The 27117-nt window shown below is 47.2% G+C and overlaps 1 protein-coding gene across 5 annotated transcripts; it reads right to left on the bottom strand.

The window, feature by feature from the left end:
- Nucleotides 1-834: 834 nt before the first annotated feature.
- TAF5L (TATA-box binding protein associated factor 5 like) lies at nt 835-26885 on the bottom strand. 5 transcript variants are annotated; one of them, XM_082854411.1, is made up of 7 exons: nt 26365-26478; nt 23128-23227; nt 18984-19097; nt 17494-17638; nt 14595-14699; nt 6932-7656; nt 835-2712 (listed from the first exon to the last, which is right to left on the bottom strand). In XM_082854411.1, the coding sequence occupies exons 3-7, from the start codon at nt 19050-19052 to the stop codon at nt 1915-1917; spliced, it is 1842 nt and encodes a 613-aa protein (XP_082710537.1). In that variant the 5' UTR covers nt 19053-19097; nt 23128-23227; nt 26365-26478; the 3' UTR covers nt 835-1914. The 5 variants fall into 5 exon arrangements, with proteins under 5 accessions (XP_082710537.1, XP_082710536.1, XP_082710538.1 ...); XM_082854410.1 differs by lacking the exon at nt 26365-26478 and having other exon boundaries at nt 23128-24142; XM_082854412.1 differs by lacking the exons at nt 18984-19097; nt 23128-23227; nt 26365-26478 and adding an exon at nt 26817-26885.
- Between the last annotated feature and the right edge of the window lie 232 nt (nt 26886-27117).

Genomic DNA, 27117 nt, shown 5'->3' with positions numbered 1-27117 from the left:
ATTCAGCCCCATTTAGGCGTTTCATTGTTTCTAGCAATACACCACAAAACCCAACTTCAGAGCTCACTTATTACGGATGAGAACGTGCTTGAATTCTAGGCTCTACCAGCAGACCACGTGAAAGGTGATGCTGCCTGGGTATGCCGCCAAACATTCTTTCTTACAATATCTCAAATATATGGATTTTTATGAATAAGAAACATTTCCTGTTAATTAGGATCTTAGGCTCAAGTAAAAAAATTTTTTTGCCCTAGAATTCTAGTCTTCCCATTTAATTTCGTGATACATCTTGGTGTCCTTGCCAGAAAATGATGTTTTAAAGTACATTTAAAAAATTCTTGCATCATTTAAATCTTTGAATGAGTCCTTTATTTGGAATGGTTCAATAAATGGTCTGAGTTAATTAAATGACACCGTCCTTATGCCCCTTAGAGATTTTACAATGGGGTCTTTAAAGAAAACTGAAGTAGGATCTCACCAAAAAACTCTAAAGAGAAAAATGTATGTTGTCTCTGGCGAGCCACTGGCAAGTGTGGATATATAAAAAGTATTGTATGCCATCAATAATCCACGTGAATGCAAAGAGGAATGATTTGAAGCAAGCTGGACAGAATACAAGAGACAGGAGAGCAGCTCCCCGGGGAGTCCGGGCTACGTAACTGGCTGCCACCTTGCAGAAAGCTGAGCTGTGTCCCCAGAACAGCCCACACCCCCGCGTGTCCTCAGTTTAAAAGAGATGCCAACGCTTTTTGTTTTTTGAAACTAAATACATTTTAATAGAAAACAAAATACAAAATAACTCTTTTCAGAAAACAGAAATATTTAATCCTTTTTCCACAAATTAGAAGTTGCTTTATCCTCAGAGCGTAGTTCTCGACGTGTGTGTTCGTACTTAAGATTTGTTTCACAGACTGTTCATTAAACTGCTATTGCAAAGCAGGAGGTGGGAGGGGCGATCTCAGGGGGAAAAGACGCCGGAAGAGCCGCACCTCAGAATCATTCGGAAATTCAACATTTTCTAATTCTATCTTTTGACTTCTCACTTCCAATTATTTTCATTTCTTTACCACAATCTGTCCTTTCAGGGGACAGAACTGTTAATAGAAGTGCAGCCACGAAAAGAATCTATCCCACCATCACTGCAAGAGCCCAAGACTTCCTCAATCAAATCCACCCACCCACTTCTAGAAACATGTCAGCTGGAGTGATCAATCTGTCACCCAGAAATTTTCCCTTTCGCCCAATACACTGTATGACCAAATTCTCTGAATTCCCTGAACCTCAAAATTCCAAGTATCACAGCCAGTGCCAGGAGTAAAACCTGAAAGATGAGAGCAGAGAAGGCCCCCTCTGCCAGTGCTAGGTTTCCTCTTCTCATTAATAATAATAATTATAATTATAATAATAAAAAATCCTGGTTCTCTGTAATCACGAAAAAGGAAAGACATTTGCCAGGATGACCCCGCCCCCTTTCCTCGTTCCCGCCCCCGAATTCTACCCAGATAGAGTCCCTTCCACCCAGTGACCCTGCAGCACTGCTCCTGGGGAGGGCGCCCAGCAAACCTCCTCTGGCCAAGTGCAGCCCCGGCAAGGTGAGGGCATCTTGGCTCCAGAGACAGGAAGGGGCCGGCAGGGGGACACCGCGGGATCTCCGTGATTCTTGATCTCACGTTCGTTCCCCGTCACCGCCCTTCCTCCCCCCGTCCCTCCACACTTGGGGGCTGAGCAAAGGGTGGCGGGCTCGGGATGTCCGCGGGATGAGGGGGCGCGAGGGGGGATGCGTGGGGGCGCGAGGGGGGATGCGTGGGGGCGCGGGGAGTCCTTCACAGTCAGTCAGTGATTTCATACGTCTGTCCTAAGACTTGTCGTCTGGAGCCCTTCGCACGCCCCAGTCCGTTACATCAAAGATAAAAATCAATGTTCCTGATTTTCTTGTGTGATTCCGGTCACCAGCAGGAGGTTGCAGGCCATGAACTGCACGCTCAGCACGTTGCTCATCTGGCCGGTGTAGACGCCCACGAGCTCGCTGGACGAGCCGTCAGCGGGTGCGCTGCAGTGCGCGCTCCTGATGTCCCAGATGCGCACCGAGTTGTCCATGGACGCCGACGCGATCAGGCTGCTGTCCGGGCTGAAGGTGAGGCTGGTGATGTTGTCCGTGTGGCCCCGAAGCTCTTTGTAGAGGGTCCCGGACGCCAAGTCCCACAGCTTCAGCCGCTGGTCCTCGCCCGCCGATGCCAAGTACTTACCGTTGGGGGAAAAGGCCAGAGAGAGCACGGGGCCGCGGTGGCCCGTGAAGAGCCTCACCGAGTTCCCCTGCTGGGTGCTCCACAGCCGGACCGTCTTGTCGGTCGAGCCCGTGGCTAAGTAGTTTGAATTGGGGTGGAACTTGACGCAGTCCACGTCTGCCAGGTGCCCGGCGTAGATGCGTAGCGGGTGCGTCCGATCAAACGACCACAGCCTGGCCGTGCGGTCGTGGGACCCACTGGCGAAGTACAGGCTGTGCGGGCTGATGTCCAGGTCCCACACGGGGTAGGCGTGGCCCTGGTACAGCACGGTGTTGGTGAAGCTGCCGAGGTCCCAGTACCTGATGGACATGTCCTCAGAGCAGGAGAGCAGCCCTGAGCTGTCCGCAAGGAACCTGGTGCTGTACACTGGCCCGCAGTGTCCCCGCAGGACCTTCATCTCCGTGCCTGCGTTATCGTCCTCGTCGTCCTGCGGGGACGCACGCACGCATGCACACACACACACACACACACACGCACACACACACAAAGAGAAGAGCGTTTAGTGGTCTGTCATGGAAAACAAACGTCTAGAAACAGACCTGCTTGGGAAACAGCATATACTCAGTGAACGACCCTGCTCTTTACGGTGACTCCAGGAGAAGAACTCTTAATTGCATAACTGAATAAAAAGTCTCCTACCACTTACAAATTGCCTTCCTTAAATTCACCTCGCAGCTAAGACTACAGCAAGGCTACTAGTGCAGAGCGATGACTGTGGACCTTGCTCTTAGGTTGAGGAGAACCGATTTCAAGAGCCGATCGCTCGAAAAGACGTGCTTTTGAACTTATGTTCTTAGATGCTCTTCTACTGGCATGTCTTCGCCCGTCGGTCTCAGCTGCTTTGCAGGCCATGCTGCTCCCTGTCTCCAGTCCGTTTAGAAAAATCCCCACGTGCCTGTTACTGCCACGCCTGGGGCCAGTGATGGAGGCAGGCGCGGTTTCAAGATTTTTATACAGAACCGCTGCGGGAGTTCAGCCAAAACTAAAACCTGGACATACCGCAGAAATAACAGTAGGCCAGGAAGGTGCAGCCATCATCAAGTTATGCTCACACCCTGTGACCAGGCATGAACGGCTGGTGTCCAAAGGAAAGAAGAGTTTTGAAACCGTGACTCTCTGGAGGGTCTCAAATATTTTCCCAAAGTAACAAATGAGGCGTGGAGTCAGAATTGCTCTAAATAAAGCCAAGTGACTCATGTGAGTCTTGGAAATGAATCCCTAGGTGTGGCGACAGAAAGGACGGCTCGTGGTGTGGGGGGCCCCTCTCCTCATCCTCTTCCCCACAAGCACACTCTCTGTGTTCAAACCCACTCTCCGTTCATTCTCTCGCGGACAAGCTCCTTAAAACTGCAGCCGTCCTCACCCTGGAATTCATAAAGCCAAGTGACCTCACTGGAAGAGCAGGAGGTAGGATGAAGCTTCATGAACCGGCTTGCCTTGTGAGCCTTTGGACAGAAAAAGGGCATCCTTTTAATCTGAAAACTATTAAATTCAAAATGGAATGAATGCCTCCAACGTTTACGTATTGGAGAAAAGTTAAGAGAAAATAAACACTGATGTCCGTGACGATTCAAAATGGCTCTTCCAGATACTCAACATTAAAAGCACTTAAGCGTTTGAAAGCTTAAGGTTCTACTGAGCGTTACCAAGAATATTAGTAATTTTCCTTTCCGAAGAGATTACAACAACACTTTAAAGTTACTGCTCTGCACCGGAGAGTTTGTGCCAGAGCTGCGGGGGCAAGAAATGACCCTGGGTGAGTCACACAGAGGGCCTCTGAAAGCTGGCGGCCGACAAGGGCACACGGTAGCCTCCGAGGCTCAAGAGGTCTTCATTTGGACCAGGCAGTCATGGAAGTGGGTCTCCCCTCTGTGGGCTCACAGGCAGAGAGGAGGACACACCGGAGTCAAGCTGGACTCCCCAGGGGCCCAACCATTGACCTGAGCCTGTGGAAAAGTGCCTGGCTGACTCTACAAACCAAGAAATGGGGAAGCCAGAATGGGCCTGCTGGCTACCCCTATCAGCTCCCTGCCAGGACCCCAGCTTAAAATAGTCCGGCCACATTTTTATCTGTGGCTCAACCCATCCCCATTAGGGCCTCAGCACAGTCAAGCTGAAACCCTGAACAGGCAGCGGGTCACACTTGCCTGGCCTCGCGGAGCCTCCCATGCTAACAGAACAGCACCGCAAATGCCCTGGCACTGTCTAAACCCTCACAGTAAATTCCACCCCAGATGCATCCCAAATAGGAATTTCTAATTTATAAAGTACCTTCATGTAATAATAAACTATATTATGTACAGGTTGAGACATGCTTAAACTAGAAATTTTCAAAGAATAAGAAAAATAACATCTTCAAATACTATAGTCTGCTGACCCTGCTTTAGGCCATGGAGTCCCTCCATCTGCTTCCGTGCTAGGACATTCCAAGTGGCCCAGCTCACAGTGTGGTCATTCCTAGATCAGGGTACTTTGGGGTCTGAAAGTCAGCCCGGGGCTGTTCTCCAATTAGCTACCGATGGAGCTGAAAGAAATTAAATATGGCTGGGCTTGGGAGTGGGTGAGACTTGGAAGCAAGTGAGACACTGCTATGTGTGTGAGAGATGACAGCAGCCTGACCTAGGAGAGAAAAGGCGGCTGCTGGCTAGTGTGAATGGACATGTGCTCTACGTGTAAATACACAACGGATTTCTAAGGCTTAGGACGAAAAGGGAGACTATAACAGACTTCGTTAATATTTAAAAAATACTGCTTATGTGTAGAAATGACAATATTTTGGCCATGTTGGATTGAAAATACATTACTAAAATTAATTTTGACTACTTCTTTTTACTTTTGTAATGTGACTACTAGGACGATTTAAGTTACATATATGGCTCACATTATATTCCTATTGGCCAGATCTAAATGACAGTTTTATACACAAGTTACAGAACTGAGTATTATTGACAACACTGACTTGATTTTTCAAACCTAAAGACGACCAGATTGGGGGCAGAATGACCAGACGTTAAATGAACTGAACACAGGTGCTGCACTGCTGGGCTGAGGGCGGGGAGGCTGGTGGTGATGAGGGTGGTCCTGTCCTGTCCACATAACTGGAAAGAAGGGCAAGTCCTCCACTGGGGACCTGTGGTTTTGCCATGCTGTGCAAATATTAAAAACACACAGCTGCCAATCGACAAGCTACCTCCATCCGGTGTGCAGCAAAGTGGGGGAGGGAGGGCAGGCCCGCTCCCCATTCCCAGGCTGCTGGCACCGGGTGACGGGAGCACTGCGGGCCCAGCGAACACATTTCCGAGGCTAATCTAGCTTCTCTTCACGTGGAGACAACAGAAGCTGGAGGGCAGGGCTGTAAATCCAGGTGCATTTGGGATAATTTTATGCTTACACAGGAGCTTTTGGTTACTGTTTTGGTTTTCTTTAAAAAATGAGATATAATTCACATGTTACAAAATGCAGCGGTAGCCACGGTGGAATCTTAAAAATTTTAATTTTAGGCTAATGTTCTTTCCATCTTTGCATCTATCTTTCTACCTTTGCTATCTTCCTTTATATTATTTTTTAATGCCTAGAATAATCCCCAAACTCAGTATCAAAGCTAATAAGGTCGGTAGGAATAGTTTTTTTAAGTAAAAAACTGAGAGTAAATGAGGGCAGCATCCCTCACTGTATGTGAAGAACCACCAAGAAGCTAGAGCTGTGTCTCCAAGGAAGATAAGCTCGTGCACTGAAACACACTCTGGAGGGCACTACAGAATTCTAGAAATCAAAGTTGGTGCATCGGAACTTAGACTCTTTTCTCATCCTAACAAACTCCTCTAATTATACTGTCTTAACTGCAAGAAGCAAAGACTCAAAGGCCATACTAACTGGAAGGTGACTAAGAAAACAGGAATAGGTAGAAAAGGGGCTTAATTTGTACACCCAATATTCTTGCTACCCTCATCAGTAACTGGAAATTAACTCGAGTGATTTTTTTTTTTTTACTCATTAACTTTTCAACCTGGTGCAAAGGTTTTCCATCCCAAGTAACTTGAGGCCGAGCCACCTGAATTTCAGTGGTGATACGACAGCGCTATCCTACCCACAACTTCCGTGGCGCCACTCTCAGGGAAGGTGAACTCTGTGCAGTTCAATTTCTATCTCCCTTTGCCCACGCTCTTTTTGAGGCAATGACTCTCGGTGACCTGAAACTCAGGCCACTGTGCCTGCCCTTTTCAACTACCACCCGCAAACAGAGCGAACCAGCTCATCACACCGACTGCTGGACGAAATGGCGGCACCCTGGGTGAAGCCAGAGGACTTGCACTGTCCTCGAAAGGCCGAGAGCAGCCAGGGTGGGCGAGGGTGGAGAGAAACCAGTGTCCTCGTCTACTGCTCATGGCACTGGGAGGTGGCAGTATCACACTTTAAGACGCAGACCCTCTGACCCAGTGATCCTACGTCTAATTGCTTATTGTCTCCGCCAAGGCTGGGCATTAGCAGGGAGTCACTGGCTACAGGTTACGAGGCATGAGTCTGGCGTTAGCTATACGATGCGGGAAATAAGGAAGTGCGTTTGCCATAAGATCTGTCACGTTTGGTACGAATATTCCAAGCTGATTAGTAAGGCAGACGCAGGGAAGAAAGACCGACATTCCTACCTCCTTCTCCAAGATATCACAAGCCAAGTGGATGCGGGACACGTCTACTTGATGCGGTTCGGATTTTAACTTCTTGGAGCGCAGACTCCACAGTTTTATACAGGAGTTGTCAAAGCCAGCGGCAAGCAGCTTGCTGTCCGGGGAGACCTCCGCCGTGTTCAGCAGCTGCTCCGTGTTGTAGAAGGCGTAGAAGCAGATGGTGGTGAGAGAGGGGGGGCCGTCCTTGACACGCTTAATGCTCTCCTGCAGGACCTCCAGCGCGGCCTCGTTCTGCAGGATGGGCGCGGGCACGTCGGCAGGCTCCAGGCCGCCGCCCTCGCTCCGGGAGGGGCCGCCGCTGGCGTAGAGCTGGTAGTCCGTCCTCTTGGCGGGCTGCACATCCAGGTGGATGTGCCAGGTGAGGACTCTGCACAGCGCGGTGTTATTGTCACTCTGGAGGTAGCGGAGAAGGTAGTTGTAGCTGTCTTCCTGCAGGCGGACCACGTACTTGTTGTCCAGGAAGGCCCGCAGCCGGAAGTTAGACAGGATGTCCTGGATGGTCTGGGTGGTCTGCAGCTGCTCGATGACGTCCTTCTGGCTGGCATTCTGCAGAAACATTCCATGGAAGCGGCTGTAAAAGCTTTCCACCGTGCTCTTGGGACTGCTCTGGACCAGGTTGAGGTGGAGGTAGACAAAGAGGGGGTAGAGGAGAGGCATCACTTCATGGCTGTGCTGGGATTCAGAATCTGTAATGAAAGAGAAGCAGGGCCTTTACCGTCAGCAGAGTCTCCTGGGGAGCCCGCCGTCACATGGCCTCTTCTGGCCGGGACCCTACTTTCTGAGGCTATGGATTGAAGTATAAGCCCAACACAGAATTCTGCACACTCAAAGTCCAAGCCGGGACTGAGGAAGGAAGAGCACGGACCCTGAAGGCCAGCAAACACGGCCCGAAGTCAGCCGTAAACCCAGAATTCGACGGCCAGAGGTTAAGCGATGTGCCTGTTCTCACATGCATTCAGTAGCTCGTACCAGGTCTTCAAGGGTTAGTACTTCCCCCAGCACATTAGTGTTGCTCCAACTGGGACCTGAGACCTTGGAGAGACCTTAGATGCATTCTCGGGAGACTGAGTTCTTCACAGAAACCTTAACTTGATAATTTAAAAAACAATGAACACAGGTAAATTCAGAATTATCTGGATGGCCTTTAGCAAGTAAGTATTAACATACAGTTTTAGTGCTGTACTTTGTTCTGTGATTCCTCTTGGCCCCATCACCTGCAGTAACATCAAGTTCTTATTTTAGTGGGTTCATTAACATGTCTAGCCCCCCTGACTGCCATGTCTCAACGGCAACATGACATCGTTCATCTGTAACTGTCCCACATCTGTCAGTGTACTCATTTTGATTTTGCTGGTTAAAAAGTACAACTTCTCTTTTGCAGTGATAATTTACAAGTGGAACACTTTCGTGTCATTAAGACTAAATCATTTACTAACCTGAGACTTTAACACCATGAAAGTACATGACAAAGAATGTTCAAAGAAGTGTACAGCTTTGTCACAGGCTAATGAGAAAAGCACAGAAGTGTGTGTGACACTTAAGTGAGGGAGGGCAGAGAGAGCTATGACGGAGCGAAGGTTCCACAGCCATCTGGACGGAGGCAAGTGGCCAGTGAGCAGGGCCATCGCAGGCACCAGCACCTCAGGGAAGCTGGGTGACACCAGCCCTAGGCCCATTAGAGTAGCAAGTTATGACTGGCAAAATCCATCTGTTACTTTCACTTGCTGTTAATTTGAAGTTTATTTTTGTGGTTTTGCTTGTACTTTATATGTAAATGAGTTTAGCTTTTATACAAAATAAAGCATAAAGGTTTCATGTGTAATGTCTATACATACCTAAGTAATTAATATAAAAATGCTTTACGTCAGCTCTTAGCACTTCTGCTAGCATTTTCTTTCTTTCGACTTTTTTTCCTGAAAAGGAATCCACACCTGGCTCAAGATTCAGGAACACGGCATTAGGGAATCTTATCTCCCTAACTGGAAGGGAGATGATTCCTGCACGCTCTCTCTGCTTGATGCTCTATTTCACCTCATCACAGGTGAATTAACTGCAGAGTAGCTGCCTTTGAGGATCAACATGCCCCCACTCAAATGCATTCTTAGAAGATGAACTTCAATCGCACTGATCCCGCTCTGGTGAGCTCTGGTGCTGGCTGTGGTGAGTGACCCTGAATGCTGAGGAGAAACTGGACTGTGCTCCACAGGGAGCCGAGGACAGTGTGTCTGGGACACAGGAGGTCACTTAGGGCATCTCTTAGTACCACCATCCCTGAGGTTAAGGTGAGTGGAAATATGCAACAATCCAATCCAGGCAGGACAAGTAGTGGCCCAGGCCCTTCAGGCACGAAGGTTTGCATCATCCCACCAGGTAAAGAACCAGGACCAGCTGAGGTGCTAACTGAAGGCAAAGGGAATACAGAATAGGCGGCAGAGGAAGGTGAAGACCAGCTATGACCATGTGACCAGTGACAGAACCCAGGACTGGACCTGTCATAAGTATTCCTCCTTATTTTGTTATGAACATGTTTGTGTGTGTGTGTGTATACCTATACATAAGCAAATATCTTTGTTTTCTTTCCTTTCTTATCCCCTTACCATGGAATATAAGTTATAGTGACTTTGTATCATTGTATTTTTTCTTTTTGTTTTGGCCGTGCCGTGTAGCATGTGGAATTTTAGTTCCCTGACCAGTGATCAAACCCTGGTCCCCTGCAGTGGAAACGTGGAATCCTAACCACTGGACCACCAGGGAATTCCCTATATCATAGTGTTTAAATATTGTTAACTTTACGTCACAGTATTTAAGTTATGGGATCTCAAGGAGAAGGGTAAACATCACCTGTGGACTTTGCTTCCTCTTCTGAGGAAGGCATTAGGGCATTCTTGGTTGTACTTGGGATAGCTGTACCATGTTAAGTAGAATTATGACCTTGTTAATCACCTTTACTTGCAGGTTAATTATGGTTTAAGAACATGGGTAAGGGTGCTATCACAAATCCACAGGCAGTGGACTTGTGATGGTTAATTTTATGTGTCAACTTGGCTGGGCCACAGTGCCCAGAAACCTGTTCACACATTATTCTAGATATTTCTGTGAAGGCATTTTTTTAGATGAGATGAACATTTAAGTCAGTAGACTAAGTACACTGGATTACCCTCCACATGTGGGTGGGCCTCGTCTAATCAGTTGAAGGCCTTAGGAGAACAAAGACTGACCTCCCTGGGCAGGGAGAAGGAATCGGCCAGCAGGCGGCCTGTGGACATGAACTGCAGCTCTCCTGAGTCCCAGCCTGCAGGTCTGCCCCACAGATTTTGGACTCGTCAGTCTCCACAATCACGTGAGCCAATTCCTCAAGATAAATCTCTCTATACATATACATTTTGTTGGTTCTGTTTCTCTGGAGAACCCTAATACAGATTTCAATATTTCTTTAAATACTGTAATTCTTTAGAAGACCTCTGGAATATTTCTTTCCCCAAATACTAATTAAAACAAACAAAAAGATTCAACCCTTACCAATTAGACGTCCAATATATATATTCTATTGGGACGAAGGGCTGTTTTCAACTCCTTACAATCTTAGTTTCAGGCTTATTTTCGAAAATGAGAGGCATTTTAATTTACTAAGTCCAGGATTAAAAAAAACTAGCCATCTAGAAATAGGGATGCAGCACTTTAAAACTTACTGAAATTCACTGTTGTTTCAGCCCATAGTTTCAAAGCTGCTTAACTGTTCTTTCTTGTCTGAAGAGAACAGTATATTAGGTATAAAAGCTCCAATCAACATATTCTATATGTGGAACAAGGTGAGACTAACATTAAGTCTTAACTCAATTTGAATCTCGTTCCCTTGAAATCGTAACATACACCTTATATTTTACTGAAAGGACACTAAGTTAAACGAACACCGAGCTTGTTGGTCCTCACTCCCTGGCCCTTCTCCACAGGGCTGCACACCGTCCCACCGACTGCACACCGTCCTCAGCTCTGAAACAGCACCAGCTGGCCTGCACCTTTGTGTCCCCGCCTGGGGGCTCCTCCTCTTCCCTTGTTCCTCGAAGGCTCACCTCACTCTGCGGAACTACCACTGCATGTGTGCCTCCCACGAGCCAGGCACTTACACCCACATTGTGTCTAGGAGTCACAGCTGTCCCCAGATTCAGATCCAGAGTGACTGACCCCATAGGCTATGCTCTTCCCACTACATGTCCAGTAGGAAAGGCCCTGGAGCAACAGGCAAGCTCACGGCAGCTCTCAGCCCCACAGCTTCTGGAGGAGAAATACTGGAGGGAGCTCAGCCTTAGAACCTCTTACCTTTCTCCATTACCTCCTTCGAGAGTTACCATCTCCTAGAATTTACTTTGTATCTCCCCGGGGCTGATGCTGAGTACTGTATCACAGTCTGTATCTTCTGTGTTACGTAGCAGGATGCTATCATCATAACAACGTAAAAAATAAAACCTGACTTACTTCTGTTCAGTATACCCCACCCCCACCAAAGAGCCTGAGGCATCCTCAGCTCTTCTCCCTTCTTTACTCCTTAGCCCTGGAGATCCTACCTTGACAATGTAACTGTGAACTGAAGACCCCACTTTCAGCATCCACAGCCCGGTCTCACTCCTCAGGGACCACAGTGGACTCAGGCTGGCCTCCCATCGCCCCTCCCACAAACACTCTCGTCCACTGCTTCCACACCCACATTCACGCCCGGGCTTGTCTCCATCACACAGGATGAGGGTCACACTTCTACCCCTGTGGTCAGATCTTGCCTCCATTTTGTCTGTCTTTATCTCCAATCTGAAAGCCCATTTTCTTTTTTCTCTTAAAAAAAAATTTTTTTTTATTGGAGTATAGTTGACTTACCATGTTGTGTTAGTTTCTGCTGTACAGCAAAGTGAGTCAGCTACACACATACACCTATCCACTCTTTTAGATTCTTCTCCCATATAGGTCATTACAGACTACTGAGTAGAGTTCCCTGTGCTGTACAGTAGGTCCTTATTAGTTACCTATTTTGCATATAGTAGTGTGTGTATGTCAATCCCAATCTCCCAATTTATCCCTCCCTGAAAGCCCATTTTCAACAAAGCCGGCTCCTTCGCTGTTCCTGAAAAAATCATCACCGTCTCTGCCCCTTTGCTCATGCCTTCACACGTAGGCCGGATCCTCCCACTCTGGCACAGATGCCCAGCGTGCAAGTGCTAACGTCGACCCTACCCTCCTCAGGAAGGCTGCCTCTGACCACCCCACGCCAGCCCCTCCCTTCACTCCAAATGCAGCTCCCACGAACACCCAGCAACTGGCTCCGTCTTGGCCTATGAAAACACTCCCCCAGTCACATCTCATGCAAAACTGTGACTTCTAGCCCTCTTATGTTAGGGTTAACTTTCAGTTCAGATTAATGACTACATGTTGTATTTCATCTTGGTGCTCAGGAAATAACTCTTCATTTGACTTGGTTGACTGCTCTTCAGAGCCCTGAAGGGGGAGAAAAATGTTCCAGGAAAAGCAGACTGTGAGGAAAAACACATATACTCACCCCCTCAAAATAACCTGTGACCAAGGATTAAAAAATTAAATTACAGGGCTTCCCTGGTGGTGCAGTGGTTGAGAGTCCGCCTGCCGATGCAGGGGACACGGGTTTGTGCCCCGGTCCTGGAGGATCCCACATGCCGGTCCTGGAGGATCCCACATGCCGTGGAGCGGCTGGGCCCGTGGGCCATGGCCGCTGAGCCTGCGCGTCCGGAGCCTGTGCTCCGCAACGGGAGAGGCCACAACAGTAAGAGGCCCGCATAGTGCAAAAAAAAAAAAAAGAATTAAATCACAGACAAGGTAACAGACAGCAGCCTTCTCAGTTTTGAAACAAGACGAGAAATTGCGTAGGAAAAGGCTGATGGAGACTATTACAGTGACAGATTCGGAGCTTCCGCGTTGCCTGGCTCCCTCATCAGGGGGCGGGCCCCCATCAATACACTCTCCTGCAATACCTAGCCCAGGACAGTCAGCCTCACGTAAGTACAGGATGACTGAGGGAAAGGGAAGGGCTGGAAGACGCCAGGCACTTCTTTCTAAACCAGCTTCCTCACCACTAGGTTGATGAGAGAAGTCTCTCAGGGAGAAATCATAACCGTATTTAAAAAACCGAGTAAAATAACTTTCTAAAAACTGATTTTAAAAAATTTAAAAACTGCTCAAAGCCTCAAAAACCAATGCCAATAATGAAAAATAACTTGATTATCTCCAAGTTCTTGCTTACCTCTGAATGAAATCCTTCTTATAAATCCAATTTTTCTTTTTTTATCTTTAGTGGACATGGAAAGCAGCTGATCACTGTTCTGAGACATTTAACATTTATATGATGTGAGGATCTTCATGGAGTTTCCTTCTTTCCAGTTTAAACATAATAGACTCTTTTTATTAGACCCTTAGTCTTCGCAATTTTTTCATCTTTGTAACAATTCAACAGAATGAATTCAACAGTCAACAACTGTGAGACTGATAAGATGACCTTCTTTAGGGTTTTATTTTGTAATCTTTATTTCCTGTAACATTTTGGTCATTTTGCCCGACTACGGAATACCAGAAATGTGGATTCTTTCCTTTAAAATACTAACCATTATAAGGGTGAAGTAAAATTAGGACAACTCTAAGTGTGCAAAATTAGGTCTATTATTTTGGTTTATATATTGATCACTTACTATGCCTCTTTACCATTAAAAATTATTAACCTGAGGGTTGTTCAAATAAGGAAAAAAAATAAAACAACTTCAAAGTATTTTAGCTATAATTTTCTACTAACCAATACATGCTAATTACTCTCCATCCTTTGAGGACAGAGAAAGTTTTGTATTTCTTGTACCTCAAGGTGTTTTGTATAAAGTGCTCAACAGAAGACTCTGATTAATAACCAGAATCAACATGGCCTCGCTTAGTGTAGCCATCTTTTCAACATTGAAATTATGATCAGTCATCTTAGGACTAGGCGCAATCACTTGGTTTTGCCTCTGAATAGACTTCTTCACTTTACATATGAGGAACTAAAGGCCCCAGAAAGGCTACATGACCACATTTTTTAGAGTGATTAATTTAAAAAGTCATAGAGTGAATTAGAAAACTCATTAGAACTCATCTACTGATTCAGTGTGTCTGTGGTTATCACAGCACCCACGAACTGGACTAAATTACAACTTCTAATTTTTTGGTGTTGCTGATTCATGAGGATTACTGTCTTGCATTTTTGGAAATAAGGGGAAAAAACCATTTTGAGATCTACTGTATCACTGGTAGTGATATCAACGTCCATTTCACACCTGCTGCATTTAAGGAGGTTTCCCTACATGGCTGACTGAGCTTCTACTTATTCAACACAAGTCACAGTCACTGTGTTGAAGGCTATGGACAAAACAGTGAGTAACGCACCCAGAGCCCTGCCCTTGCACACTTTAATCTCCTGATTTGACTCTCTTGGGAGTTCCAATAGACCATAAGTGTGAATGCAAGGCCTGCGTTCAACCACCTTTGAATCCCTGGTACCTAACACCAGAGCTGGAACACAGATGGTTCTGAGGGAAATTCGCAGCGCCCTTTTTAACAAGAGAAGGGGGTCGTGTGGAGTACTTACCGGTGAGGAAATTCCGCAGCCGTCCGAACTGCACTTCATATTGCTGGGGCTCTGCCTGGCAAGGGGCCGCAGACACTATGTTGGCACAACCAGATTCTGATTGGACTAAGGAGGAAAAGATACATAAGATGGGGACGGCAAAGACAATCGCCAGCCCAAAACGTGGCAGGATGGATGGAAGGAGGCGCAGCTGTAGCATCTGACATCTCAGCCCGTTTTCAAAGTACGTTGGGGCTTCTGGTTAAATATGACCGACATGCCTACCCCACCCGCTCCTGACACCCAGTGACGTGACAGCAGAGGAACGAAAGGTATAAAGCACAGGGTACGCGAGCTGGACGAGAGAGGAGAGGCACACAGGCTCACGAGAGACTCCTCTGGACGCATCTGACCCCAGGACCTGACACTGTACCATCGTGTGCCTTGGGATGGGTCCATCTTCAACCCCCGTGCTGGGCATTCAGTGGGCCCTTTCAATTTGGAAATTCACGTCTTCCAGTTCTGAGAAATTTTCTTGAATCCTTTTGTTGCTTTCTCTCCTGTGTTCTCTTTCTGGGACGCCTACAATTTCGAGGTAGGTCTCCTGAACTGACCCTTTAATGTCTCCCAGATTTTCCATTTTTTGTCTTTCTGCTCTACTTTCTGGGAGGCTTCCTCAACTTTCAACCCTTCGAATGATTTTTCAGTTTCACTGTCATGTATTTATCTGAATGTTTTCTTCTCTTAAAATAGCAGTCTCTTCTTGTTTCAAGGCTATCAATGACGGTAGTTTTGAAGGTTTTTTTTCTCTCTGCTGTTTGCTTCCTTCAAGTTGCTTCTCACTGTTTCCTTAAATTTTTCATATGAAGCAGATCAGTTTCTTCCAGGATCTGACAGTCCCTAGTTATCTGAAAGTGAGGCACCACAGAGCTGATGGGAACTCTGGGCGTGCGCTTATCACCCAAGAGGACCTGGATGGGCAATTCCCTGCTGGCGATGTCTTTAGGTCCATTCTGTTGGGCAGGACAGATTCACCAGGGGCGAGGCTTTTAATCACCTTCCTGGACAGCAGGTACCTGGATGGCAGTGTTCTCAGCAGCGAGAGGAGGAAGGAGGCTGGAGTCTCGATACTCAGGATGTAAACATGCACTTCATCGCCATTCTGTGAGTTCATGCTTTCTAACAAGAAAAGCAAAATTCTCCTACCCTTTCTGCTGGGGGTGGGGTGGGGGACCTCACAACTGGGGAGAGGCGGCGGGGGACTGACAAGCCATCTTCAACAACAATCCGGACGAACACCGACGTGCGTGGGACGCACGTGGGAAAGAGGAAGCAGGAATGTAATTAATGCAGCAGGGCCGAGGAGACACGACGGAGAGCATCGAGAGGCAGGGAGACAGATGGGAAGAGAGTCAGCGCCCCTCCAGGAACTCGGACACATGCTGGAAGGCTGCGGGCCCTCCTGCTGCCCCGCCGTGAGGGAACCAGTCTCGAGTCCTACAGTCACAAGCCCTCACAGGCATCCCCCCCCTTGCCATTCCGATGACCACCCTTTAGCTCAGGCTGTCCTGACCTCTCACTGGATCACGCTGCGGCCTTCTGACTAGCTCCCCTGGCGCCAATCCGGGCCTTCCCCCGTCAACACAGCCACCACGGCCATCCTCCTAGGATCCACATCTGATAACCTGGACACCCGCCCCCAGCTTTGCCCCCCGATAAGCTCCTAACGGTTCTCTGGAAACTCAGCTCATGCCTTCTACGATTTACTGACCCCTGACTATATGCTGGGAACATGAGACCTTCTGGGAAGCCCTTGTGACCTGCCGGCCGACCTGAGAGCACCACCTTCTTTGCTCGTATGGAGGCTGAGCAGCCCTCACGGGACCATGTCACGCCGCCCGCGTGCGCTCATCCGCCTGCCTCAGCTGACTGTAGCAGAGCTCCTCGGGAGCCAGGGTCGAGTCTTAGCTCTCTCGAGAACTTCTCAGCACCTGGCCACCAGCAGGCCTTCACGACCATCTGCTGAACGCAGATGTAAGTATTCCGATTACTCAATCAACAGAAAAACCTAGGACAAAATCTTACAATAATCACACTTTAGAAGCTTCCCGCTTTTCCTGATGGTTTTCCAGGAACACTGACTCTCCTAATACGGCATCGTATCGAAAAGAAGACAACTGAGAACACAAATTTAACAGTGCTTTGCCCTACTGTCTATCAGCAACAGCACAGCCTCCAATGAACACAGGCCAGCGGGAGCTTATCAAAGGCCGTGATGGCGAGTTTAGAAGGAATTACTCTGGTCCTGTACACTGGCCATCCTACTAGAAACATTAAGGCTTTCATGAATCGATTCCGAGTTCATCGCCTGGCCCTGTCCTTGTCAGGGGAACCCAGCAGAGTCTGAAGGCGAGGGAGAGTGAGTGGGTCTGACACTGAAGGGAAGGAGGCTTCCCCTGAGGAGCTGGGCTGAGCTGGAGAAGGCACTGCCACCTTAAGCTCCCCACACCCGGCCATTTAAAGACGCTCATAACCACCCTGACAGCACGGCAGGAAAAATTTCTCCAAAGTTTTTCTAAAAAAGAATCCAAATCCAATTTCAAAACAAAGAGCAGAAGCAAAAAGAAATGTTAAAAGTCTCAGGAACACGTGTATGATGCCAACATTTCCACCCACTGATCCCAAAGGACTCGTCCACCTGGAGAATGTGCCTTCCACGGGTGAGGCCCAAGCGACAGGGGAGGGGACACGTGCAAGAGGGGGCAGAGACCCTGGCCCTAGCTCACGGAAGGAGAAAGTCGCACACGACATCAGGTACAGCTCAAAGCCCACGGGATCTTGCAGGAGGACGTGTTGGGCGGGGGGTTTTCAGAGAGGCACTTGGGCTGGACGCTGCCTCCGGGACGGGGGTGGGTGGTACCTGCGAGGCTGGTGGCCATCTCCTCGGCGCTCTGCGACAGCCGCAGGCCTTGCTTCAGTGGGCCGTCCGCGTCCCCGTACTGCCGGCGTTTGAGGTAGCAGGACACGGCCATCTGAATCTGCTCGGTGCGCACCCGTTTCATGACCTGAGGGGGAACCATAGGGACAGCCTGACGTCACGCGCGGGTAGAGGCCACGTGGCCAGTCTCCTGGCTGACTTGAGAGCCTTAAGACCAACCTCACCCTCTCTTCCACTTTATGTATTGTCCCGATGAAAACACGGCCAACTTCAATGATGGAAAACAGGAATAGCCTAGATAATAAAGCCCCACGGGACTTCCCTGGCGGGCCAGTGTTAACACTCCGCGCTTCCACTGTAGGGGACATGGGGTCGATCCCTGGTTGGGGAACTAAGATCTCACATGCCTACGTGTTGCAATGTGCGGCCCCCCCACCCCGAAAAAAAAAAGCTCCACAGATCCTCTGCAAACTCCATTTAGGACCATGATTTCAATCCGCTCCGAGGAATTCCAGGGTCCCGTGTTCCCGGCCGCCCCTCGCTCAGTGAGAGGGGTTCAGGGAGCAGGGAGCCAGCCAGAAAGCAGGCAGGAGGCAGCACGAAATCAGAGCCCTGAGACATTCAGAAACCGGGTAAAGAGGTGTTAGAAAGTTAGAAGTTAATAATGGGGAAAGGGAGAGCTATGTTTTCTCTTAGCAGTCAGGAAAAGGCTGCTGGCGCTGAGTCAAGGATTTGAGCAGTTTGTTTTCATGTCAATCATACTGTTTACCTCTTTCACACTTTATTTGTAACGCCAGGTACAGAAAAGCATCAACATTGTAAGAGGGTATGTATATGTGTTAGAAAATCTCATGAATTCTTATACGGAAGGAAATGCACTCAACAGGGGTAAATGACTTCTGATAATTCAAGCTAAGTTGGCGGTTCCCCCTCCAAAAGGACTATTTTCCTTGACTGCTAAATTTATTATCAAGAATGACAGGAACCCCTGATACTGCCATGGGCCTCAAACACTCCTTTGCCTGGAGTAAAGAATACTGCAGTCCAGATGACCAGTGACAGCTGAATGAATTTTCTAGGTTCACTTCTGTGATGTAAAAAATATTTTCTTCTTCAGGATCAGAATATCGTGTCCATTTTGGAATGCATGCAACATTATCCATACACATGTGATGGTCCCCACTAGGGTAACTTTCTCTAAATCAAGGACTTCTAATTTTTTTGTGTATGGAAGATGTGTTTTTGATAGTTTATTTGGATGTGTTTAAATTTTCAGTTTCAATTACATGCACTGGCTTTCTCCTTTGTGATCTCCTCCATTTGTTTTTAAGATTTAAAATTCCCCCCATTCCAAAAACCTGTTATTTATTTTTTCTTTAAATATTAAAAAAAGTTTATCTGTATCTAATTTTTATCCATTACAATTTATTTCAGTGTACAATATGTGGTGAATAACCAAACAACTATTTTACCCAGATACTGCAGCAAACAAGTTGTTCCAGAATCATCTGCAAATAAATAATCCTTCCAAACTGATTCATGGTAACTCTTTTAAAACACAATCTGAAGATCGACTTTTCAATTGCCTAAAAGTCACACAACAGAGCAAACAGTGAAGGCTGGAGACATGCACACACAAAAACACATATATTTATATACAAATATAAAATGTTAAGAAATCATAAATATATTATTTTAAACCAAGTGTAAAGAATGATTATATTATCTATGCATTTCATTTCTGGATTACCAGAGACAGTATCAAATATTTGTTAGAAAGGAGGGGCACTGGGTCTGAAATGATTGAAATTCAGTGAAACAGTAACAAATTTCCTCATACTGAACCACCTTTCACTATGGAATTTGCCTCACTTGGTATGGTGTGTTAGTCTTTCACTGTATGACAACTCAGTTTTTTTTTTTTTTTAATTTTTGGCTGCGTTGGGTCTTCACTGCTGCGCGCGGGCTTTCTCTAGTTGCGGCAAGCGGGGGCTACTCTTCGTTGAGGCAGGCGGGCTTTTCATTGTGGTGGCTTCTCTTGTTGTGGAGCTCTAGGGAGCTCACGGGCTCTAGGCGCACGGGCTTCAGTAGTTGTGGCACGTGGGCTCAGTAGTTGTGGCTCGCGGGCTCTAGAGCGCAGGCTCAGTAGTTGTGGCACGTGGGCTTAGTTGCTCTGCAGCATGTGGGATCTTCCCGGACCAGAGCTTGAACCCGTGTCCCCTGCACTGGCAGGTGGATTCTTAGCCACTGCACCACCAGAGAAGTCCCCAGATTATTTTTTAATTAAGATTTTTTTTCTATTGTTCATACAAGAATTCTGAGACTTTGAGAGTGGGGATCACTGCTCTAAGTATTCATCTGTCCATTGATGGAGACAGATAATTGTTTCTTTGTGGTTACTAATAAGCATTCCTGTACCAGTCTGACTATTTCAGTGATTCTCTATGGTTTTCTAACCTGGTTACACATAAGAGTCTCCTGCGAGTGTGTGTATAAATAATTTCAGCCTTGGAGATTCTGATTCAATGTAATATTTAGAGAAAAAAATTTAAGTGCACACAGAGACTGTGAGAGTACTACCCTTTGCCAGTTTGGACCCAAGTCAGAAGCAGTCAATCCACCAGGCTCCCACCCCCGGCCCCGCCACCACATGACCCTATGCCGCTTGCTAAAGATGCTTTCAATCTAACTTCAAGAGTTCTTAGTCTCCAAGCTCTTCCAAAGCAGCCTGATGCCTTGTATTTTGGCTGGGACTAAAACTTTTCCAGACTTCCTACTGCCCATCTCTTGTTGCCATGGGAGTGCATGCTTGTATCAATGTGTGTCCCTTAGTGTTTCAGGTAAGATGGGAGTAAGCGGTCATCTAACAGGAAAAAACAAATGTGCACAGGAAAAGACATGGGAAAACTGACACAGCAGACCCTGCAATGCCAAGTGTTCCCAAGGTGGGACAATGTACATGCATGTCTGAAGAGGAGGGGAAAAGAGAGAGCGAACAGAAAGCGGTGAGAATGAACAATAGTAAAAAACTGGCCATATTGGGGATTACTAGAAACTAGCTGGTAAATACTGATGCTAATGAATTTGCCCAAATTAGCTGTCTGGAACAGCAGTTTCTGGCTCCAAACCACCATGTAGGACAAGGACCTTCCCTGAGGGTGGGCTGTGAGCCAGCTGCAGGGCCAAGAGTCTGGGGTGGGGGGGAACGCGGGCATCAGTCTCTTGTACAGCCACGCTCAACTGAAATACCAGGGACGTCATCCAACTGACTGCCCTGGACTTGATTCCAGGGCACCCATATTTCAAGTGAAGTAAATAATAAATGAAATAGGAAAAACCCCACAAACCTTCTTAAAAACAGACCTGTCTCTTGAGAGACTCAGACATGAGACTAACACTGCAATTCCAAGTTACCTGTTTATCTTTTCCCGTAATTATAAAATCTTTTAAATTTAAATTGAGTTTCAATCTAATTACATCTTTGTTAAAAATTTCAGGGTTTCCCTTAATTTTCAATTGACAGAAAATATTTTAACTTTAAAGTTAAAAATAGATGATCACATACCTTTCTTTTCATGTCACATTATTAGGATTCCTGGAAATTAACATGAGGATTCCGACACAATATGTATCTATGTCTCATGCATTAATAGTTGCCTACTGTTACCAAAGTTGCTACAGAAAATCAGGACATGATCACCTTCCTGCCTTAAAGTAACAACTGTGCAGGAAGAGCCACTCTCTTAATACTCTTTGCTGCAGCCTAACCCCACCCACTTATGTTCAAATGTGTATGGTTGGTGGAGGGTTGCTCGGAGAGACACCCCCAGCCCAGCACTTCATGGGCTAAGCACTACGCAATTCCATGAGATGCCAATAGAGTACTATATGAACGGTGTGTCTCCCCCTGCCCCTCAGATATAAGGTGTCAGCTTTGAGGATGAATGAGTTCAAAACAAATCCAGGCAAACTCTCCACCACTATCCTGAAATCAGTTCCCCAACGGAGTATACGGACAGCAGCTAGGTGTTTCTGTTGTTGTTGTTTTTTAAAGTAAGTGTATTTTTTTCCAATTATAAATTTATGCTTAAAAACAGATAAAAATTATTTTATATTTTTTCTTAACTGAGAGGTCATGTAAAGTGCCTAGTAGGTGCTCATATATCAGTTCTCTTCTCTTTCCTTGCAGTATTCTAAGTGCTTATAAAATCCATCAAAAGGTCACTCTTAGTAGCAGCTACAAACCTAATAAGCTTTTGCATTAATCATTGTGATAAAATGCTTGTGAAAATAAAAATCGCAGCTGAAAAATAAATGAGCTCGGTTTCAGTCATACATGATATAATTTTAAAATTAGGTTGGCCTTTCATATTCAGGCTTTGCTCAGACACAGACGTAACATGAATACACTTGAACTAAAACCTGTGCTCTTTCCCATGGAGTCCTAAGAAGTAAACGGCACACGAACAAGGCTCACAGCTGCGGGCTCAGGATGCAATGTAGAATCTGGGGGTTTAATTTGGGTAGGAGGGTTGGGGGTGGAGCAGAAATCATACAGCCAGGCAGACAGATGCCCCTAGAACTTGACTAACATCAGCTGGGACCTCCATAAAGTCCCAGAAGTCTTTCCTTGTCAACTACTTCCTTTCCCTGCAGCTTCCTACCTGCAGCCACCCCCAAATCTGCTCCAGTCTCCTTACTCAGCCAGCCGACCCTGCTTCCTATGTCAGCGGGCTATTTACTAAGACTTGAGATTCCTCAACCCTTATCAAATCTGTCACTTTTCCCCACTATCTTACATGGCTTCTAGGCTGCTGAACACGCCGCCTCCCCTGCAGGCAGGTCTCTGGTTCCCCTCTTCCACCCTTCACATTCCCTACTGACACAAGACTCGTGCTGTCTCTAGTCAGATCACCTTCCTGAGCTCAAGTCTACAAGACTTCTCTACCTGGACGCTGCAAACATCTGAAATTCAATGTGCTCAAATTCTCTTCCTCCCATACGTCTTCCTTTTCCTAGTTTTCCCAGCGAGCTTAATGGTGCCACCATCCACCAACAGAGAAAACCACAACCAAAACCAACCAATCAAATGAAAACTGTCATCTTAAGACGCTTTTCTCTATCTCCCTCCCCCTCACTTCCAAATGGCCATCAACTCTTTATTCTAAACAGGACTCTCTTGGAGCCATTGTGCTACCATGTCCTCACTGCTGCGATCTGACAGCACAAATCACTTCTCACCTGGACTATTCCAATGTCCTCCTACTACTCTAGGCCAACCTCAAACACCCTTTTGAATGCAGCCAGACAAAAAGACTGACTATGCTACTGCCATGCTTAAAATCATCCTCTGCACCCCATGCAGACTGCCATCACTGTTCTCTAGTTCCCCCCACCAGATGGAGAGTTCCCTAGAACAGGGCTTTTATCTTTGAAATTCACATTAAAAGTAAAGTGAGTGTCATCTAGCTTCTGCTTGGAATTCTTGACCGTTTACTTTAGGCACATGATTTCTCTGGATTTTTATGAACCAAGAAAGCCACAAATATTTGATGCTTACTTCAAATTTATAGAACGGCTACCTACATTTACCGTGTCTTACGTCATGAAGAATACCTTTCACGTGGGCTCCATTTACAACCACTGTAGACAGAAGAAACAGGATGCTGTGCTCTCAGAATAAGGGGGATATGGTTTCCTATGTTTATCATTCTCCCTGAAATGGAATTCAAATGCAGCAAGTGAGGTTTTGGAGATGCTTTAATGACACTGAATCCTTTATGTGTGTGTGTCTCACAGAGCAGCCGGATCACTTCCTATTCTAGAGTAGTACTGCCCATAGGACTTCCTGCAATGAAGGAAATGTTCTAGGTCTGCACTGTTCAGTGTGGTAGCCACCAGCCACAAAGGGCTATCTAGCAATTAAAATGTGGCTAACGCAGCTGAAGAATTGAATTTTTAATTTTCATTAAGTTAAATGTAAGCAACCACACATGGCTCGTGCTTTCTGTATTGGACAACACAGTTCCAGAGCATGGCATTACTTTGTGAAACTAAAGCAGCAGTGCCTTGACTTAAAAATGGCAATGCACAGTCTTGCAAAACACTTCTGATTCCTAAATTGCCAAATCTCCAAAAATTAGTATTTTGTTAGTAAAAATGGAGCTAACTTTTTATTACTATCAAACACTCTAAGGTTACTAAGATACATATACATTTACATACAACTTACCAGAAAGATATCTTATTTGACTGCTAAACAAAGATTTATGAATGGGAGTTTTCTATAGTGTTTTCTAAAACTTGCCAGTACACAACATTCTTGAAACCTTCTTAAAGTTAAAAAATGAGACAGGGAAAAGGAATTTGTTTCAGTAGACAAACAGAGCAGCAGTTACTTTCTGTAAAACGTTCACATAAAAGGCAAGCTCGAACCTAAGACAACTTTACCCCTGCAATGAGAAAATTAAAAAAGAAAAATTTATGGCTAACTTAAACTAGAAAAAAAACCTTTAGGACTGTAGATCAATTAGTCAAATGTCTGCTTATAATCTTTAATTTATTAACTTCCATGTATTTTAAAATATAGAAGGCAACACATTAATTCATGAAACAATTTTACGCCAACTATTCACTTACATCTTCAACACCAGCGTCTCTGTAGTCACTGAAGCCACTCTGAATCATCAAATTCCATTTTCCAGAACACACCATCTTCGCTCCTACCAAATCATCTATGATACAGCACTTGATGCTCTCGCTGGAAATCTCAACGCAAGCCATCAATACCCATTCAGGTGGCAGAACTTTTTAAATGTATCACTTACTGTTGATACATTGGTGGTATAAATATCCCGAACTAGCAATGACTGAGATTGTTTCAGTCCAATATGTATTTCCCAAATGGCATCTTGTTGGAAAGAGTAATTACAGTGCCTGTAACAGGAGAGACTTAAACATGTGGTACCACCCTCTTTTCAGAGGGATACTCTGGGGGGAATCCTGCCTAGTAGTCAGGCATATACAGTACATCCTTGAAGACGCTTTTTAAGAGAGAAGGTTGCCTGGAATGATCTGGTTTCTTCATGCCTTCTCAGAGTGCTCTTTAGGCTTCCGGATTTGGATTCAAGTGCCTGCCTCTGCTAAGCAGTCATTTTCCTTTTGGAGTCACAGGCAGACACAAAGCTGCCAGGACAAGTGGCTGGGCCTTCCCTACTTTTAATCCCACACCACTACAGGCACAATCTTTCCAAACGGCTAATCTGACGCCATCTGTGCTCAGCTTAAAAACTTTCTCCTTCCTTCACCAGTGTGGAGGATAAAAAAAATCATCTCCACTGTGTCACCCTGAGGTTACTCTTATCTGCCTTTGTTTACAAAACTGGTGGGTACCACAAGGCCTTCTCGCCTTAGGGGCTTTGGTCAAAATGGCACTCCTAGCTGGTTTAGCTAACTCCCACTCATGCTTCACAGCCTAGCTTGGCCACTTCTTCCTCCCCAAAGCTTCTTTGAGCCTGATTCCTTCCACCCACCAAACCCAGTAACAAACCTCTATCACAGGAATCACCATACTATTTGTTTCCTACACCACCACTACTAATACCTGGCACTTACTGAGTGTACATCACAGGTAAGATACTATTTTAAGTGCTTTACGTAGACTATCTCGTTTACGCCTCCCGAGAACCCTATAAGCTAGGGAGCATTCTTCAGATAAGAAAGCTGAGGCTCAAAGAAGTCAGACAGGTGCCCAAGGGTCCACGGTGCCAGGAGGGGAGCTTGGGCCACCTGGCTGCATGGTCTGAGCTCTTACCTTTTACAGTGTCTTGCTGCTCAAAGGCTTCTCTCGGGAAACACAACAGTGAAAGCTTACCAAATACTTGTTGAGAGAGTGATCACAACAGTTACTACCTGAGAAGCTGTCTGTCTGTCACATGGAGAGGCTAGAAACGGTTTCTAGCACTGTCCGCTGGGTAATGCTGGTTTAACAGAGCGCCCCCGGGGCTCCCTTCCAGCTAAAACGAATCATCAAATAAACAAAACAAACAAACAACAGCCCTTTCTCCAGAGATGTCCTTCATAGGTATTATGAAGGACATCTGTTTGCGAAAGTAAAACCAAAAAACCAGTGACTGAATAGTTAAGAGGAGCCTTTACCTAGTTCCACAGTGATAGAACCAAACAAATTTCACACATTCAGAGGGAGAAGCAACAAAACTATTCCAAAACACACAAATCTGCTTTACTGTTGATGACAAAAAACAAACAAAAAAATGGTCAAGGCAAGCCCATTTTTTGGTTTGCCAATTTAACACTGATTTTTAAGGCAGGAATGATTTATAATTGACAAAAATCAAAATTACATTTAACGCAAAAACTTTAGGCCTACGAGGAACCTAGAAAGTATTCTCTGCCAAAAAAAGAAATTGTAATAGCTGATAACTAGTATTTACAGAACACTTCCCACTTGTCAGGCATTTTCACATTCATAATTTAATCCCTTTTTGGGTATCCTGTAAAAGGTCCAGTTTATCAGTCATTACCCCATTTTACTGAAGAGGAAACGAAGGCTCCGAGAGGTTACAGATAGTAGTTACATGGTTTCGACCTGAGGCCGATGTAGTCACCAAGCCCCCTCCGCTACATGAAGCTTCTCCGAGTGTAAAGCTATGGCTCCAAGCTCCTCTTCCTACTCCCACCCTCAAGCAGAGCTGGGACCCAGACCGGGGCGGCCACCGTGTCCGCCCTAGCCCGCAGCGCTAGGTCACCTAAGAGTAGACGGCCCCTGCCCGCGCGCCCCTCCCAGCGCAGCCCCGATTCCTGCCAGCCGGGTCTCCCTTCCTAGACCTCCACCTGCAAGGTCAGAGATCAGCGCTTCCAGCCTGCCGCCGCGGGGCACGAGCCCAGGGCGCGCTCACCGCTGTCGGGAGGGCAGCACTTCCGCTGAGCCTCCTAGGACACCCGGTCCCTCACCCTCGGCTCCCCCGCCCACGTCGCGCCCGGGCGCTCAGGGCCTCGGGGCTCCGCGGCGCGCACCCCGTACGCGGCTGTCAGGGGCGCGGCCGCCTTGCGGGCGCCCTTGCAGGTGGGCATCGCCGCGCTCGCCCGCGTCCTCCCCGCCACCCTGCGCCAAGTTTCATCCCGACTTCGGCCCACAGACACTTCCCTCTCCCGTAAATGAAGAAGAGGCCGGGCCCGCGCTCCGGGCCTCCAGGCGGTGCCGCCCGCTCGCCCCGCCCCCACCGCCCAGGCCGCGCTGCCGCCTGCGCTGCCGCCCGCGCCCTCGGCCCGCCGCCCGCACTCACTGAACATCCCAGGCGGCTCCCGCTCCCCCCGCCGCCGCCGGGGTCGCCCCGCGTCCGCCTCCGTCGTCTCCGCGGCAGGCTCGCGCTCCGCGGCCGGCTCAGCCGGGCCCCCGCGCCCAGTGCCCCGCCGCCCCCGCGGCGGCTCTGGGCTGCAGCCCCATGACTGATTGACGCGGAGCCGCCGCGGGCTGGGCCGGGCCGCTCGGGCCTCGACGCGCGACCGTCTCCGCCAATGGGCGCGGCGCCTCGGCGCTCGGCTGGCGATGCCTGGCGTGCGAGCCGTCCCGCCCCACGTTCCTTC

The sequence above is a fragment of the Leucopleurus acutus genome, assembly GCF_964270905.1.
Source record: "Leucopleurus acutus genome assembly, chromosome: 14".
Taxonomy (NCBI): Eukaryota; Metazoa; Chordata; class Mammalia; order Artiodactyla; family Delphinidae; genus Leucopleurus; species Leucopleurus acutus.
This window is presented reverse-complemented; position numbering and strand designations above follow the sequence as displayed.

Excerpts from the sequence above, each read along its gene's own strand:
- TAF5L (XM_082854411.1), bottom strand. The coding sequence starts at position 19,052 with ATGAATCAGTTTGGAAGGATTATTTATTTGCAGATGATTCTGGAACAA. Across the intron at positions 17,639-18,983 it reads TTGTTTGCTGCAGTATCTGG|GTCATGAAACGGGTGCGCAC; the intron begins GTAAAATAGTTG and ends GTTCCCCCTCAG. Across the intron at positions 7,657-14,594 it reads GCTGCGGAATTTCCTCACCG|ATTCTGAATCCCAGCACAGC; the intron begins GTAAGTACTCCA and ends CTTTCATTACAG.